This window comes from Poecilia formosa, unplaced genomic scaffold, assembly GCF_000485575.1.
Source record: "Poecilia formosa unplaced genomic scaffold, Poecilia_formosa-5.1.2 Scaffold504, whole genome shotgun sequence".
Taxonomy (NCBI): Eukaryota; Metazoa; Chordata; class Actinopteri; order Cyprinodontiformes; family Poeciliidae; genus Poecilia; species Poecilia formosa.
This window is the reverse complement of record NW_006800443.1, coordinates 162,050-179,704: the sequence shown is the minus strand read 5'-3', so window position 1 is coordinate 179,704 and position 17,655 is coordinate 162,050. Positions and strand designations below refer to the sequence as shown.

The 17,655-nt window shown below is 37.3% G+C and overlaps 1 protein-coding gene across 2 annotated transcripts; it reads right to left on the bottom strand.

The window, feature by feature from the left end:
* Window positions 1-2,094: 2,094 nt before the first annotated feature.
* Window positions 2,095-15,715, bottom strand: LOC103156833 (carbonic anhydrase-like). Of its 2 annotated transcripts, none has more exons than XM_007579022.2 (17): window positions 15,575-15,715; window positions 15,379-15,430; window positions 15,177-15,203; window positions 14,539-14,715; window positions 14,305-14,453; window positions 14,122-14,211; window positions 12,443-12,509; window positions 11,838-12,004; window positions 10,379-10,478; window positions 9,379-9,408; window positions 9,114-9,290; window positions 7,913-8,067; window positions 7,743-7,832; window positions 6,385-6,432; window positions 6,221-6,302; window positions 5,962-6,125; window positions 2,095-2,608 (listed from the first exon to the last, which is right to left on the bottom strand). In XM_007579022.2, exons 1-17 carry the CDS (start codon window positions 15,584-15,586, stop codon window positions 2,453-2,455), a joined length of 1,743 nt encoding a protein of 580 aa, XP_007579084.1. In that variant the 5' UTR covers window positions 15,587-15,715; the 3' UTR covers window positions 2,095-2,452. The 2 variants fall into 2 exon arrangements, with proteins under 2 accessions (XP_007579084.1, XP_007579085.1); XM_007579023.2 differs by having other exon boundaries at window positions 15,379-15,434; window positions 15,592-15,715.
* Window positions 15,716-17,655: the final 1,940 nt, after the last annotated feature.

Genomic DNA, 17,655 nt, shown 5'->3' with positions numbered 1-17,655 from the left:
ATCACTCCAGGTGGGCGGTGAGAGGAGACTCCTTGGCAAATGTGTCTTTCTAACTCTTCCACCGTCTCCTGCATACTTCATTTAAATAAATGTTTATTTAACGTCACTCAATGTTTTTGGTGGATGGATTTGGATAGCTGAATTGTGGAGAAGTATTTTCAAATAGTAAAAGTTATAACTTACCGGACATTCCAACTTCCTCGCTGATCCTCCTCCAAGCGAAGTCCTTTCTACTCCCGTTTCTGTAGTCATAACTTGATTGGTCATAGATTAAAGGATGAGAGCAAACAGCAACATTTAGTTTATCCTCCATAGTTGCTGGTTGGCGGTCTGCGTAGAACGGCAAAAGTTCAGGTTTTTCAACTCCAGTGTTGGATGCGTCAAACGCTCAAAACTATTTCAGACAAAATATAAAATATGTTTAAATAATTGTATATTTAAAGATGGGAATGTGAGATTTATACGTCATGTAAGGTGGAAATAATTTAAGTTTATCTGGTGTTTGCAGGGGCTGCACAGTGGCGCAGTTGGTAGAGCTGTTGCCATGCAGCAAGAAGGTTCTGGGTTCAATTCCCAGCCCTGGTCTTTCTGCATGGAGTTTGCATGTTCTCCCTGTGCATGCGTGGGTTTTCTCTGGGTACTCCAGTTTCCTCCCACAGTCCAAAAAACATGACTGTTAGGTTAATTGGTCTGTCTAAAATTGCCCCTAGGTGTGAGTGTGTGTGTGCGCATGGTTGTGTGTCTGTGTTGCCCTGCGACAGACTGGCGACCTGTCCAGGATGGACCCCGCCTCTCGCCCGGAACGTTAGCTGGAGATAGGCACCAGCACCCCTCCCGACCCCACTGAGGGACAAGGGTGTTCAGAAAATGGATGGATGGTGTTTGCAGATTTAATTGTTTATAAGTTGATGAGTATGAAAGGGGTAGGAACTCATGAGATCTCATAATGTCTATCTGCATAATTTTTTTCATTACAGCAAACCAGCCAAACAGGAAATGTTCCCACAAAATGAGTCATTAGTGAAAAGATATTTCACACAGCAGTACTAAAGAAAGGAGAAACTGATTCATAGGCCGCCTGACCGGCTCCAAAGACTATCATCCCATCCAATAACACACCCGTTTGAGGCCTAAGCTTGCTTAGCAGGGCAGTTTTAGAGAAACCAGTTAACCCAAAAGTTGTGTTTCTGGAATGCGAGAAGAAACTAGAGTAGCCTGGGAGAACAGTATGGTTCTGTATTTCCTTTTGCAGTGACATCTGAGAAAGTTAAGGATAAAATAGTTTAATGCTGAGACCTTCTAACATTTACATGCTATTTGGTTTTTACTGCAAACAGGCATTGGATCAGATTCCACCAAACACCAAATGAACCTCCTGCACTGTAAAACATATGAAGTTGGTTTAACTTGACAGTGAAAGTCCACCTGCTGCCTTCAAAATGCAACTTAAGTCAGCAAAAATATTATTTTGTTTTTAAATTAAAGTTCATGAAGTTGATTTAACAAGAGACAAGTTGTCTAAACATTTGCCTTAATAACATAAGAGTCAGATCAATGTAACGCACTTCCATCTCAGGATACAAAAACACGCTGCTAAGCATTCTGGGAAATAGTTCCCACTCCTGTCTTTTTCTTCTTTCAGTTATTTAAGTGCTAACCTAAAAAGTTTATTCAACTCTTAATAAAAAGTGAACACAACTTACTATTGTAAGTTTATCTTTCACAAACTAATTTAGGTTCAAAATCTAAAACTCAGTAAATTTATTTGACTTAAAGAGTAAAAGATAGTAGACACAACTACATGTGCCTCCAATGTTTTACAGAGTATTTTTTTATTTATTGGTTTATGTTTTTTTGTCTTAGATTTTAAAATATTACCATCCAGTTTGTAATGAAAATAAATCCAAAGTCATAAAAGATGTTAAAAGTACGAACATTTCGCTCTGTTTTGTTCTTAAATATTCTGTTCTTACTTCTAAGTACCTTTATATTAATCGTTATTATACATCATACTATCTTAGAAAATAAGAGAGAAATCAGCAAAACCCCGGGTTTTAACAGAAACATCAAAAATCACAAAACAGTAATTTTTTTAAAATATATTTTGTTTATTTTATAATATTTATCAATAATAATATTTGTATAACATCATTTGAAAAAACAATATGCAAGGCAGAATCTGTATCACATACTTAAGAAACGTTAAATGAAGGCTACTTTAAAATCTTTACATTAACTTCTATTTTCATTTATTGTGCAAACGGCAAAATCATAAATAGAAATTGTAGATATGCAGACATTACAAAACAGATTTAAAATCACGCTCCACCTCTCCGGCTTTAACAGCGTCATGACTACTGATGAAATGTTACATTTGGTTTTGCAAGCAGATAATCTTTGAGGAACAGTCGTTTTAATTCACATTTTTAGCTCCGGTTTTGACGAAGGGATCTCAGCAGAAGAGAGTGCAGAGACAGGGCAGCAGCAGGTAAACCCAGACGGGAACGAGGCCGGCGGCTGCAGCCGTGGTGAAGATCTTTCTGGAATGAAGAGGCTGAGTGGGCCGGAAGATGTTGTGATATCCTGTGTTCTCCGGGAACATCGCCATCTGATGGAGTCAAACGTAACGTTAGTTCAGTCAGAGACGAAACTCACACAACCTGACATAATGACAGGAGAGGAAGAGACGAGTACAGGAAGAAAGGTTTAATTCTAATTGATGATTTTAAATCCAAGCAAGGACATTTTCAGGTCCATGTTCTTCCAGAATATAGTAAAGGAACTGGATATTATAGAGGAAAAAACACATTTTTATCATAAAGCAACCAGGATCAGGTGTTTCCTACGGAACCCCATAGAAAACATGGGGAAAAACTTTCTTTGGCGTTCTCTTGCAATAATGTACTGATCAGTTCATGTGGTATAATTTAATACTGAGTCTTTTCCTAAGGTGGCGACCGTACTTTCAGCTTTAACATGAGGTTTTCATAAGGTTTGTGAGATATTTGAAGTTTTACATCGTTTTCTTTAGGATAGAAATTTACCACAAACCTATCTGCAAAATGCAAAAGTAAAGCAGGTCAAACATGGGATTTCCGTCCCTTCTAGGATATAAACAGAAACTTTCCGTAAGGAAAGAAAGAAAAAATGCATCCGAACTATTTCTGAGTCATTTTGACGAGGTAATAAAATCATCTGTCAGTTTTGATTGTGTCTTTTTTGTGTTGATAATCTGAATCATTTTCATGCAGCTCCACCTCAACCTTCCACAAACAGACAAAAACATGCAGTGAAGAAATTGAGTTAAGAATATATGAACATGTTTTCACTGAGGCTCTTAAAATGTGCATATATTGAAATTTTAAATGTTTAATTTGTAACTGCATACAAAATAGACCAGGATGTGTCTGTTTATTGTGAGGAAACGCAAAAGAAACACTTTAGGGGATGCGGGGAAAAACTTTTCTTTTGACATAAGTTTTAAAACTACATTTCACCTCTTTATCTATTAGCGAACATCTATAAAAATCATCAAAGAGATCTAAGGTGTCTTTGTGCAGGTTTGATGGGGAAAATGCAACAAAGGACATGAAGCGTCATTGCTTACAGATTAGAGAAGAGACTGCATCGCCCTGAGTCACATGGCTTTCGTCACATAATGATGATATCTGTCCTGATAGGAGCTGATTACCACAATTTCAACTAAACCAGGAAGACACAGATTTCACTTCTTGAATGTATTTAGACCCATGCCATTTAAAGGACTGAATTTTAGTGGGGGGGTTTTTTAAGTTTCTAAATACTGACATGAATATTTAAAGCAGATGCATAAACCCATGGGGTTTAAAACAGGATGTGCTTCTTATGTAATTTGTGACATCTTGATTCTGATCAGTTTTCTGTTTGACTTTTGAGAATGCAGCACGTGCCATCAGTACGCCGCCACCATTCTGTACTGACGCCGTCAGTTTGCAGGTGATAAACGGCCTTTTGTCTGAGCAGTTAGTCATCAAATCACATTACTTCTGCTGCGTTGTACATTCATTTAGAGTTCGACATACATCAGGGTGGCATGTTTCACGTAGAATTTCCACCTTTCGGTTCCTTAATCTTGCAGATTAAGGAATCTTCAAAGCTCCAATGTGACCATGTATAAACTTCTATTTACATACGGTCACTTGTTTTTATTCATCTCACTTTGCAGCTTTTTCCATGGGATTTATAAATTATTTCCTAGGATGTAATTAAATCAGGTCTACTTGTCCCATGAACACACTAAACATTTAAAACTACTCATACAACTCAAGGTAATGCTAGAGTAAACACTGAGATACTGTAAAGAGTAACAGGAAATGTTCTTCTTAAATCTCTGATCATTCACCAGTGGTGTGTATCCATGTGTGAATAATGAAGATACCAAACAAACCGTAGCATTAAAAACTTTACAAGTGCAGCACTGTACTTCAGTCCTGCCTGCACTTTACTGCAAAAAGACAACAATACAACTGACCTAGCCACTTTCTGAACTACTTTAAGCTAAATTTAGGAAGCGCTCACATCTGTTGCACCTGACTCAACTTTCAATCCATGTCAGAAGTTTTGGGATTGCAACAGATGTTGAAATGCCAAAGTTTTTATGTTTTTGAAAGAGTTTAGGTGTTTTATACCACAAAGCCTTGGTGAGGTATTCAAACACCGAGAGTTTCTACATATTCTGTTGCAACCACAAACTTGAATGTCTTTTATGTAGAATTTAACAGAACAACACAAAGAAGAACAAAATCATAAAGTGGAATTGAAAAGATACAACGCTTCAGACAAAATTATAAAACGCCTTTAGGGCAGGTATGTTTTCTTTTTCCAGAAGGATCTGTCAGATAAAAACGTAATAAAATCCAATAAACTTTGTGTTTGTAATGTGGCAAAATGTGAAAAACGGCTACCTACCTATGACTTTAAAAAATGTAAATCTGTATCTTAAAGCTTAAGCTGCGACCAAATCCATTAATTTCTCCTTTATCTTACGGACAGACTGACTGTTGAATGGTGACAGATCAACTGGGAATTGTTGACTTCTTGTGTTTGCAACAAATCCCTCCAAAACTTTCAGTTGCAATAAATTGTCTTCACATGCATAAATTCCTGCGAGTAATACCGAAACTAAAACATTAATTCCCTGGAACATGAAACTCCAAAATAAATAATTCAGTTGAAGTAAAGAAAACTTCAGGAAGTCTGGAAATACCCAGCAGGCACTCAGATCATTTGAGACATAAAACTCTGTTGCCACCAGCGCAGAGCTTGATCTACGCTGGATGCTGCTACGCTGACAGATTTGGACCCAGGCCAAGGAAAATCCACTTATCTTACACTTGTGTACAAATATTTAAAAGGAAGTGGATGAACAGATCAACAACTCCAGGCATCCATGAGGTCACGTTGGGTCACCAAAATCCAGAATCTGACCCAGACGTTTATATCCAGCTTGTCAAAATGGACAAAAATAGATCTATTTCTGAAAGAAAAGTCTGTTTTAAGTTAGTTTTGTCTTATTTCAAGTTTACTAAGATATTTGCACTAGAAAATAGACAAAAAATACCTGACAAGATTTTGTATTTTTGCAGTAAAATTATTTTCATCGAGCGTAGAAGCCATCTTTGTTGAATGAATAACTGTTTGGTTTTTGACAGAAAAACTGCTCCTGCTTGTTTTAAGTCTTGTAATATTTCTGACTCCTGTTGTTTTGCGATTTATGGTTGTGATGGATGGTGAAAATATTTTCTTCCCACCAGCTTCCAGAGCGTCAAAAGGGATAAAAATATTGGATCTATTCCTGAATAATGCTTTAAATTATATACTGTTCGCATGTTTTAACTGCTAAAACCTTTGTTAAACCAAAAGACTTAGCTGTATTTTCAGTTTTTGATGCGTCAGATGTTGGGGATGATGAGTGAAACGTACCAGGACTTGGTCCACTTTGACTGATTCTTTAAAGATTGTCCAAACCACGGCTTCGTTGCAGGAAGGCGTTGTGAGAGAGCCGCTGTAGCGGAAATATGATTCACGGTTCACGTTGCCAAGCAAGTCGTCGATAGAAATCTCATCTGTGACTTCGACTTCTGACTCTGTTTCAGAGCGAAAGATGCAACAGATGAGCGAATGAACACACATCCTGCATCTATTCTGGTTTTATTCTGTAACAAGGTAAAACCGCGCTCACCGACGTCTTTGATATCCGGCAGGTGATGAGTCAGAGCTTTCCAGGCTTCTGCGTTAGAGGCAGAACTCGATGTGGGCGACGTCTAAACAGAAAAATGAGACAAATAATTCGACTTATAACAGAACGACTGAAACACAGATTAAAAAATAATAATAATGCCTTACTGTTTCTGCTGGAGCCGTGGAGGAGGAGCTTTTAGTAGATGAAGGAGCCTGAAAATGGATATAGAGAAAGTTTAACAAATTTGCATGAAGCAGAAAACATAATAAGTCAACTGAACTGGCCTATTAATTTTTATCTTATCCTCAGAAACAAACAATTTCTTCTAACTATTTTAGAGCCTTTGTATCTCATGAAGAAATCTAATAAAATATGTCGTTTCCTCTTTCCTGCTCTGTAATCTTCATCAGTTGTGAGCGATACTGGACATCAGATAACTGAGAGAATGCTGTGTACCGTATACAATAGGGGTAAGATGAGCTGCTCTTACTCTGTGCACACATCTTTGTCTAAAATACCACATGATTTACGTTTACAGTTGACAGTCATGCCATTTTATCTCAGTTTACAGGCATTCCTCAGAGGAGACACCCACTGAGTTATGGAGGTCAGTCTGACATGGTTTGAAAACATTTTTTAAAAACAGGTTGCATGTTTTTAGCTACATTGGAAACTTTAAGTTTGCTTGAGTCATTCCTGACTGCAGGCATGTTCGCCCCCAAACGGGTTTTGGTGAGTTTGGATGGATAATAAGAGCTGGATCTCTGGTTATATGGGACCCAAAACATACACTGTAAAACATTAGAAGGTGGTTTAACGTGAAAATGAAAGTCCACCTGCTGCCTTGAAAATGAAATTTAAGTCAACAAGAACATTATTTTTATTTTAAATCAGAAATTAAAGTTGATGAAGTTAATTTAACAAGACTCAAGTTGTCTAAACATTATTTTTAAGTTCATTAATCTTAAATTGTGAGTTTTAACTTAATGCTGCAATTTAAACCAAATAATTATTTCACAAAATGCAAGAAAAAAAAACTGTCCCAGTTAAAGAGCCACATTTCTCTGTTATTTTTCCCACAATATCAAGTTAAAATAACGACTTATTTTACTGTAGAATAATTTAAATTCTTGTTTCAAATCACATGAACCAAATTTCTGATCTGATGATGAATTTTATGAAACATCTGAATGAATTCAGCTCAGAAACATTTAGTGTGAACAGATCAATGTAACACACTTCCATCTCAGGAGACAGAAACACGCCGCTAAGCATTCTGGGAAATAGTTCCCACTCCTGTCTTTTTCTTCTTTGAGTTTTTAAAGTGTTAACCTAAAAACTCTGTCTATTCAACTCTTAATAAAAAGTTAATACAACTTATTGCTGTAAGTTTATCTTTCACAAACTCACAGGTTTAGGTTCAAAATCTAAAATTAACTAAATTTATTTGACTTAAAGAGTAAAAGATGGTAGACATAACTAAATGTGGCTTAAATATTTTACAGTGCATGTCAGTCTTTACCTCAATTAAAAACCCCAGCACTGCCAGGCCATCAGGAGTCTTTAGTGCCTCATCCAATGTTAAATCCTTCCTCTTGCTCACGATGTGCATCTGCACAAAACAAACCATTTATTGGATAAAACAGTCATAAAACAAACTCTTGTCTGAGTAACATGCTGGTGAATTGCTACCTCCATTGGGTATTGTTTCTGGTCCACGGTGTGCTCTGAGCCCACAGAGTGGGCTGATTCGGTTCCCCAGTGGAAGTGGAACTGAAGAGTTGAGTAGACGTGACTCAGTCCACCTCCTGACACCTCCACCAATCCGTCCTCCAACACGCACTGCACTGGAAGATTAAAAGCAAATGCTGTGCTAACTCAACGGTTTGATCCAAAATGAAGGAAAAACTCAGATTTTTTTAAGATCATTTCTTTCAAAAGGGTCTAAAAACACAACGTCTTACCTGCAGTAGGTAACCCTATTGATATGCTGATTTACACTGCAAAAACACAAAATCCTACCAAGTATTTTTGCTTTCAAATACAAATATATTAGTAAACTTGAATAAGACAAAACTAACTTACAAGTATCTTTTTTAGCAAGCTATAAGAGCTTGTTTTTAAATAATTCCTTAATGTTGTAATGAAAAAGTTCAAGATCTACTGGCACCGTTACCTAGCAACGTCTGCTAAGCCCAGCCGGTCACCTAGCAACCAAGTTCAAGTTGCACAGGCAGATTATTTCACTTGTAAAAAGACAGTTTTACAATAAGTGAAATAATCTGCCTGTGGAACTAGAACTTTAGTTTCGTCTTATTTCAAGTGTACTAAGATATTTGTAGAAACTAGACAAAAACACTTGGTAAGATTTTATGTTTTTGCAGTGTAGCATAAATCTGAACCAGTCGTACTTGAAGGCTAAAACATTCAGCAGAGAGCGGCCTGGAGCAAAGCTGATGTTTACCGACTCAAAAATGTCATAGCTGTTAATGCAAATGCTATTTTAGGAACCTTAAAACTGCTGTCATGTCTCAAAGTCAAGTAAAGCTTTTCTGGTCACAATAACTGAAAATTATTGTAAAAAATAATTTTACAGTTCAACTTATTTTTTTTTCCTACAACACTGTGAATGTATTTTAGCATCTACATTTGATCGTCTTTCCCAAAGGTCTCCAGTCCTCATCCTCAAAATCCACAGTCCTGCAGGTCTGAGAGGCAAACCTGAATCACCTGAGTGGCTTGTTACCTGGCTTTCTGCCAAACTTGAAAGCATGCTGAAGAGGAAATTCAACCATCTGATGCAGCTGTTTTGCAGCAGGGATGCATCTAAAACTTGCAGGGCTGTACAACTCGAGGACAGTAACTACGTTTAAAAAAACAAAACAATCCAAACCTGTGTGGCCTGTATTGGTGATAGACTTTATGGCATGTTTGTTGTCAAAATTAGTAAAGTTGAAAGAATTGAGAGCTTCATTCTCCACAACGGTATCAGTGCTGATGTCGATGGGTGACTGGCTTTCATCGCCACAGTGGGAACCAGACAGCTCAGACCAATGAGACGGCGTGTAATCTGGAGTTAGAAAGCATTTAAAACAATCGGAATGTCAGTGAAGTCAGGATTATAATATTAAACTATATTTCACATAGTTGATACATACCACAGTGGTCCTCATAGCACCACAGATGAACTAAAGATGGAAAAAAAAACAGACATATTTAATCAGAACAATAATAACAATAAAATTTCAGATTTTTCAGCTCAATTTAGAAGAAAAAAATGAGCTTGTAATAAAGATTAAGACTACTTGGTGAGCTACATGCGGACAGAAGTTTTTCTGAACATGTAAGACTTTGGAAGCAATCCTGTTAAATATTTAACCACTATTTTAGGTAAAATTGGTACAATGTAGAGAAATCAGATGTCTTCTGTCACAACCTTGCTTTTAAAAACAGACATCCTTGATTTAAATTTAATTTGAAAGAACTATTAATTTCCATCTTCTTCTTTGCACCAGTTGTGTTGTTGACGTATTTTGTTGTGTTGTGATCTAAACTGCCTGCTAATTTGCTAGCACCGTATAGCTAAGTGCTGTAGGAGGTTTTGCTATGGTGGCTAATTCCTCAAAAATTAACTAAAACTATAATATGTGTCTTCTTCATAAATGTTTGCCAAATGTTTTTACAAGCAAATTCTCACAGGTTGTTAACCACTGCTTTTCTAACTTAAAGGCCCAGCTAGCTAGGCTGGATGACAAGCAAGTTGCCATTCGTCTTTTTATTTCATTTTTACCTTAACACAGCTAAAGTTTCTATGTTTCTTTTAGCCCTAATAAAGAACTGAGGCCCTCTATGCATCTTTCTTCCTGCAGAAATGTTCTCCTTCATTATTTTTCTGTTTAGGTCTTTTATCCTCACTATTAGCGACACAAATTAGCATCGCTAATTTTTCAGCAATGTTGCTGTGACTGAGGCCTCTGATTTCACCTTCCAGCACATTTTACCCTCATCCATCTGTTTGAATTAATCACACTGAATGTATTCCTTCCACTTAGTGTTGTTTTGTATAATACTGCTGTGTAATGTTGACACTGAAACTGTCCTGATCCTGAACCACATGCTAACTGCCCTTGAAAAGCTAAAACAAACCGTTTGACTTACGTGGAGGAGTTGCGGGGGAGGCGGTGATATTTCGTCCATTAAGAGGTTGTATAGGTCGGTAGTTTGGTGCGATGCCATTATCAGTGGAAAAACGCAGAAGCTGCGAACACAATATGTTACTTTATCACAAATTCAACTGTAATTTAGTGGAAAAAAAAGAAAAATCAACATCTGTATATGCCTATATATACAGTATTAAGCATTTCAGCGCTGAAAATCTGCTGAATATAACAGCTCTGAGATACTTCGAGGTTCTCAGGACAGGTTTTGCATTTATTTGGTGTTAATTTATGATCATTTAGAAGTATTGCAATAAACCGTTGGTTTTAAATGGAGCCAATCCAAACTCAATATATAGTACACAGGTCAAATAAAGTTTCTATTTTCACACAATTCAGAAACAAGGCAATTCAAAGGGCTTTACAAGATAAAAACAACCAACTCCAATTTATATCTGAAATAAACAGCTGAATTTCTCTTACAACAGGCTGCGGAAAATGTGCTTTTACCTTCCCTATTTTGTACCCAATAGTGGGTGGTGGCAAAATAAACATAGGTGCTCATCCTACATTGCTTCTCACTGTACATAAGGTACATAAGGGCTTTTTCTGCAACTTACTGACCCATTCCACGTATGTATACCTGTGTGGCATGTTTGCTTAATGTCATGTTTATGTAAATAACAGGATTAGATTAGAAGTAAGAACACCCTGATAAACTAGTAATTTTAAAAAGATTGGGTAAAAGTAGTTACCCAATACTTCTTGAGTTTTCTGTCCACTGCAGACGTAGTCAAATAAAATTATAGATTTTTTTTTTCTCAGTCGTGAAGTCCGGAGATTGCTATGTAAAATCTTTAAAGATGCTACGCCTAACCCTAACTACAGGGAGTTTTGTGCTCTCTCTTAGTGCTTTAACTTGTTTTTCCTCTTCCCAGTTTGATATATTCAGCAAGCGCCTGCTGCACAATGAGAAGTGAAAACCACAGACTAAAGTATGAGCACCTCATAAATCAAAGTGTTATCACCTGACAGTTGGATCAGATACAGAACTTTATCAACCTCCAGCTAACACGTAGATACTTCCGTGTTTGTTTAGAGTCATGTGCGGCGTGATCAACATGTTTGCTTGTTGATACAGTCAACAGAAGAAAAGAAGAGACTGAACCTGATTGTGAAACAGAAATTTCAAAGCAGACGCCGGCAGGTACCAGTATGTCTGCCAGTGCCTTCCTGTATATCATTGTATCTCATGACACTTGAATGCATCAGTGGATGCTTATATAAAAGATATTACAACCACGGGTCACATAGTGGTTCAGCTGTTTGGAATGACTAAACCCTGAATGAAATGATTCATATATGCAAAATGACTGCAGGTTCATATAAAATAAACCCTTTTGCCCTCTTTGTTGGCTCAACATAACCTTAACCTCACTTGTTCTGGAAAGTAGACTTACCAAATCTTTGTGAACTTTTATCGGCTCTTGAAAGATCGTCCACACGACAGCTTGGTTGCAGTAGGGTGTGGTCAGAGAGCCCATGTATCGATAAAACTTTGTGCGATCCACGTTACCAATCAGATCATCGATAGTGATGTTGTCTACTTTCACACTCAAGCCCTCCTCTTTGAAATATATGAAACAAATCAGGAGAAAGTTCAACATCTAATTTTGATCATATTTAAGAATAATATACAGTATAAAGTACAACAAGAATGCCAACTTAATTAAAAGCAACAGCAAATAGATTTTAAACCCATCTGAGCTCAAAGTGGAACAATTTTTGAAACTGTGATATTGTGCAATTTGCTGCATCATGGTTTGAAGAAAGTGATGACTCTAAACACTGAAACCATGCAGGGTATTCGTCATTGTTTCTCCCTGTGATAATTGCTGCTGGTTTCACTTGTGTTGTGTCTATTACGCTTCCTGTAGATGAAAACACGGTAAGCTTGATGTTTATCCTGAACCGTAGTGACAACACTGTCCACTTCAGACTCTCCCAGGTTGGTAACAATATTTAAATAGAAAACAGAGGAATTGAAGTGAAATGAAAAACTTACCTGGGATGTCTTTCAGGTAGGATGTAAACGTTTCCCACGGCGCAGATATGTTTCCATCTTCTGTTGCCTTTAGGAATAAATCATTCAGTGTCAACTGTATACAATAAATACTATTTTTACATCCTATGTCAGACAGCATTGTTTTCACATTAGCTGTTTGACTGAAATTCACATTTAGACATGGGATAGCTCGATCTATTAGATCAGAGAAGACCCCTGTGAAACATTGGTAAGCCCCACCGCAGTTCTTGTGATAATGTATATTTTATAAAAGAATTCAGAGAAACTAAAAAAATGAGGGGCTTAAATATTGATCTTATATCTATAAGCCCAGATTACCAGTACTGTTTTTTTTTTACATGATGAACTTGAAGGGAACGCAGCTCATTCTGACTGTGGGGAAAACTTTGGAAATATCTAGAAAGTGTGCTTAGGAGTGAATCAACCAGGCTACACAGAACGTGATTTCGTTTGATTTGACCTAAGTTTGACTGAAATATATGATGCAGAGGTTTCAAACTAGCATGAAACAAACTTCTTAGAAAACTGGAGACAATTTGTGCCTCTGCTAAGGCATAGACCACCAGTGGATAGGAAAGTTTGCTACGTCAGAACTTGGGCTGCATTCACACTGTAGCCTGAAGTGACCCTACTCTGATTTTTTTTTTTTTTTTTTCGTAACGCAACCTGTATCTGATCTTTTCATGGCAGTCTCAAAAACACAGGTCGGATTTATTAAGAATGCGGCCCAGACCACTTTGATATCGGACCTGTATCTGACTCAAATGTCACAAACCCCCAGGTCGCATCCAACCGATCTGAAAGTCACTGATACTCGACAAACGTCACTATTCTACGATCTGATACACGCAAGCGGGAAGAAAACCAACAATCATGGCGGACGACGATGAGGATTAACTTGTTAATGTGCTGCTCCGGTTGGACAACTACTTCGAAATCGCAAGTTACGCTCCACCGTTAGCATCCATGTTTACTTCCACAAACACAGTGAGCTCTTCTTCCTCATGGCGGTTGGCAGAACACTGAGCACGCGCTTGATGTGTGACCTCACTGCGCCCTCTACTGTGCATGCGGGACACTTTCAGGTCATTTTCCGTTCACGCTGGAGATCACATAAAGGTCGCTTATATTTGGAAATGTGACCGACCGATGCAAAAAAAAAATCAGATTTGACAAAAAATCGGAAGTGGGTCACTAAAGTCTGCAGTGTGAACATAGCCTTATTTGGCAAATGTGCTTCCATCTCTGCTCTAATGCTTTCAGAAAAAAAATGTAAAAATGAAAAAAACAACAATGGAACTAGCAGCTAAAGCCCTCCAAGTGGAATAACGTGGACATCCAACAGAGCTCTGAGCTCAACCCAACAGATCTTTGAGAGGAATTAAAGCTCCAACATCACTTTCTGACTTTACACCTGCACACTTTGGAAGAATGGTAACAAATCCTTCCAAACTATTACACCTTGTGAAAAAAACCTTTCCAGAAAAAGGGGAACTGCTACAACAGCAAAATATAAGTCATGTCATAGTTAACCTTCAGACTGGGATGCAGCTTAAGCTCCTGTGTGGTACAAAGGCAGAAACCCTGTTCAGCATGTTTCTCAAGTCAGATAATGAAAATTTGTCAGAGGAATAAACTGGAGAAAGTTTATAACTCACGTCAATAAAAAACCCAAGAACAGCAAGTCCATCGTTATGATTAAGAGTCTCATTCGGGAGGATTCCTTTTTTTGCAGTGACTATGTGCATCTACAGAAAAAAGGACAAAAACGCTTTGGTAAGCAAAGGATGCTCAACCAGACGAATCATTAGAAAACTAGAGGGGATGTTTAAAAACCTTACCTCCATTGGGTAACGATGGCCGTCTAAAGTATGCTCTGAACCTGAATTGTTTGCTACATCCCAGTGGAAATGAAACTGCAGTACAGAATATTCACCATCAAGTCCACCTCCACTCACTTCAACCATGTCCACTTCAATGTCACATTGCACTGAGGACAAGATCGAGAAAAATGAAAGTGGTTAAAATCAAGTTAAGCATGTTTTGAATACTGCTAAAAATGTCCAGCTCTGTACCTGAATGTCCATTATTTGTGATATTCTTGATGGCGGATTGAGAGGAGAAATTAACAAACGTGAAATTACCCAAATTTGGGTCAATGGTAACGACGCTGGTGACGATATCAATTGGAGATTGTTTTTGTCCTCCACAGTGAGATTCATCTAAGGCTTCCCAATGCTCTGGAGTGTGACCTATAAAAGATCCAGAAAGATCCTGTGAGAGCATCCTGGAAACCAGCATGTATCACAGACAGAATTATACCCAAGTCAGAGTACTTCAACATAAGTTAAATGGAAATGTTGGTATTTTAAAGATAAAAATGACATTAATTCATATAAGTAACAAAAAAATAACAAAATCAGGCAAAAGAAAATTTCTTCAAATCACTAAGTTTTTTATTCTATCAATAAAAAACTTATGACACTTTAATAAAAACTGCAGGTGTGTGTCTGTGCCTGAAGTTTTGGTTAAAACATGTTTGTTTCTCATTCGGAGGGTAGAAAATCCTGAAATTTTAGTCAAATAAGAGTAGAGATATTTCATAGTAAAATTACTCAAATAAAAGTAAAAAGTACAGAGTTTTTTTCAAAGAAGTTACTAGTTACTGTCCAACTCTGACCATAAAATATATCAGAAATAATAGTTTACTTACCACAACCAGAGTAGCACCACAGATTGGCTAAAGCAGAGGAAGAGAAGCATGAATGATGGAGTTTGTGTATTTAAATGTTAAATGAAATGGATCTGACTTTGAAACTGAAATCTGTTTCAATTAAAGAACTTTATATTTTGCCAATTCATGCTACATTTACCCATAGCTCCAGAAGGAAGTGGAAACATGCAAAAATACTCACATTTCACCAGAGCCACCAAGGTCAGACCTAGCACCAACCTTAGGAGACACATCTTCAAACGAAGAAGAAATGTTTTCATTAATAATTATGCAGCCAGTGGTTTAAAGCAACTCCATCGGTTCCACCCAAAATAAGCCAAACACCTTAAAGTCCTGTAGGTTTTTCTGCATTTTTAGACTGTGAGATATTTACTAACCTTACTTTGCATGGCTTCAAATCAGTTAGTCTTCTCAAATGTTGTATGAAATGAATGATTCAGCTCAAATATGAGCATCTATCCAACAAAGAGTTTATGAACAAGAAAAGAGAAACGTTACACCAGGATGAGTTGAGATGAATATATAGGCTCGCTCTGGGAGGGGCCCCCTGCTGTGTATACAACGCTGAGCCATGATGGAAACACAAACAGCTGTTATCTAAATAGGCCTGATTACAAAAAAACAATCGACCTCATTTGCATTTTGTGTCAAAACAAAATAGCGTGTTCTGAAGGAATCTGAAGCTCTGATTCTCTTTACTTCTTCGCTGATCTGCATCCAAAATTAAAAATTAACAATTATGTATTCGTCTTTTTACATAAACCAGAACTTAACTGATGTATAGTTTCTTTGTCTTTCATCTGACAAGAAGTTATTTAACTCCAAATGATTCTCATTCTTAAACAGCTGCATAAAAACACAATCCGCAGTCGTGAAAAAGATGTTTATTGAAATTATCAAAAGAAATTGTTTAAAATACTAAAACTGGTTTAAGAACTTTTCATTGTTAATAAAAACTGTAGGGAAAGTAGGAAACCATTGCATTCAAATAAGAAATGTAGTTAGAAAATAATCTATAATGATCGTGATCAGCAAACATTTAAACGTTTCGTGAAATCAAGTAGAAGAAAAACGACAGCAGAATTAAGAGTTTTGTTTAGTAGTGAAATTATTTCTACATGCACAAATCAGAGACAATAACCAGAGAAAGAGGCTTCAGTTTGCAAGAAAGCATAAAGATGAGATGGAAGAAGGAGATGTGATGATGAGTTCAGATTCACCCCGACGGGTCCATTAACCCCTTCATGCACAGCCGTCACTGCAGTGGACAGACACCTGAAAGCCATTTCCTTCTGTTTCTTGTGGATTTTTATGTTTTAAATGCACACAGACCACAAGTGGACACTAGTGCATCTAACAATAATCAACTACTGGCCATCTGCTGCAAGTGCAAGAAGATTTCTGCTAAATCCAACATGGCGGACAGATGAAAACTGCAGACCAACCCAGTCTGTCCTTCTGCTGTGAAGGACTCTGGCAGGTAAACAAAACATTGTGACGTCAAATAACCGCTAAAGACTAAAACTACTGATGTAGTTTCCAATTAACAATTTTGTATTTTGAGAAAATTACAACGGATCACCTAGAAAAGAAGTACTAGAAAAAAAATCGCACTTTTTTTTAATGCCTTATGAAAATCAAAAAAATTTTGGAAAAAAGTCCTGACATAAAGGATCATAATTCTGAATGAAAGGGCTGCAGAGGGAGATAAAGGGATGAACCCGTCATGCATAGAGCCTGCTGTACAAGCATTATGATCTGGGGTTACTGCAGCTGGTCAGGTCAAAGGTCAGCAACATTATGGCCCAAAGAATGAGATCAGCTGACCACCTGATTGTCTCAGGTCTGATGAATAAAGATAAAGTTCTTCTTCCTTTCATCCTCTAAACTGAAAACTCACAGAAAGTTTCTGAAATCCTCAGACCTCTCAGTCTGACACTAACAATCTTTACTGTCACTTAGGTTATTTTCATCTTGATCACTTTGACCTCTGGTCAAGTCATGCTGCAGCCTTGAGATTTGCTAATTCATTTGCTGTAACAAGCAGTTGCAGAAGTGGCCGGTAAGAGGATGAGCTCATAAACATGTTTGTTTGTGTTTAGTTTTCCATTTTGCCCGGATGATTGACATAATTAGAATGACAGACTAATTCCTTCAGGAACCAGCATACCATCAGTGTGACATAACTAATTCAGGTTCAGTGTTTTCACACGCAGCACTAAAGTTATTATTTCAGATTTGGGCCAAATGTTCTTGCAATCTTACAAAGTGGTCTCTGTCAGCAGCTCTCCATCTTTTCTGTTTGTTCATGTTCAGTTTTCCGTTGGATTTCGGTGAATTTTCCCGTTGTGTCTGACTGACCATGTTCACAAAATGTTTAGCTACTTCTCTGGTCCCTGAATGTTTTAGTTTAGAAAATAGATAAACTGGCTTTCTCTCCACACACGAGTTCATTAAG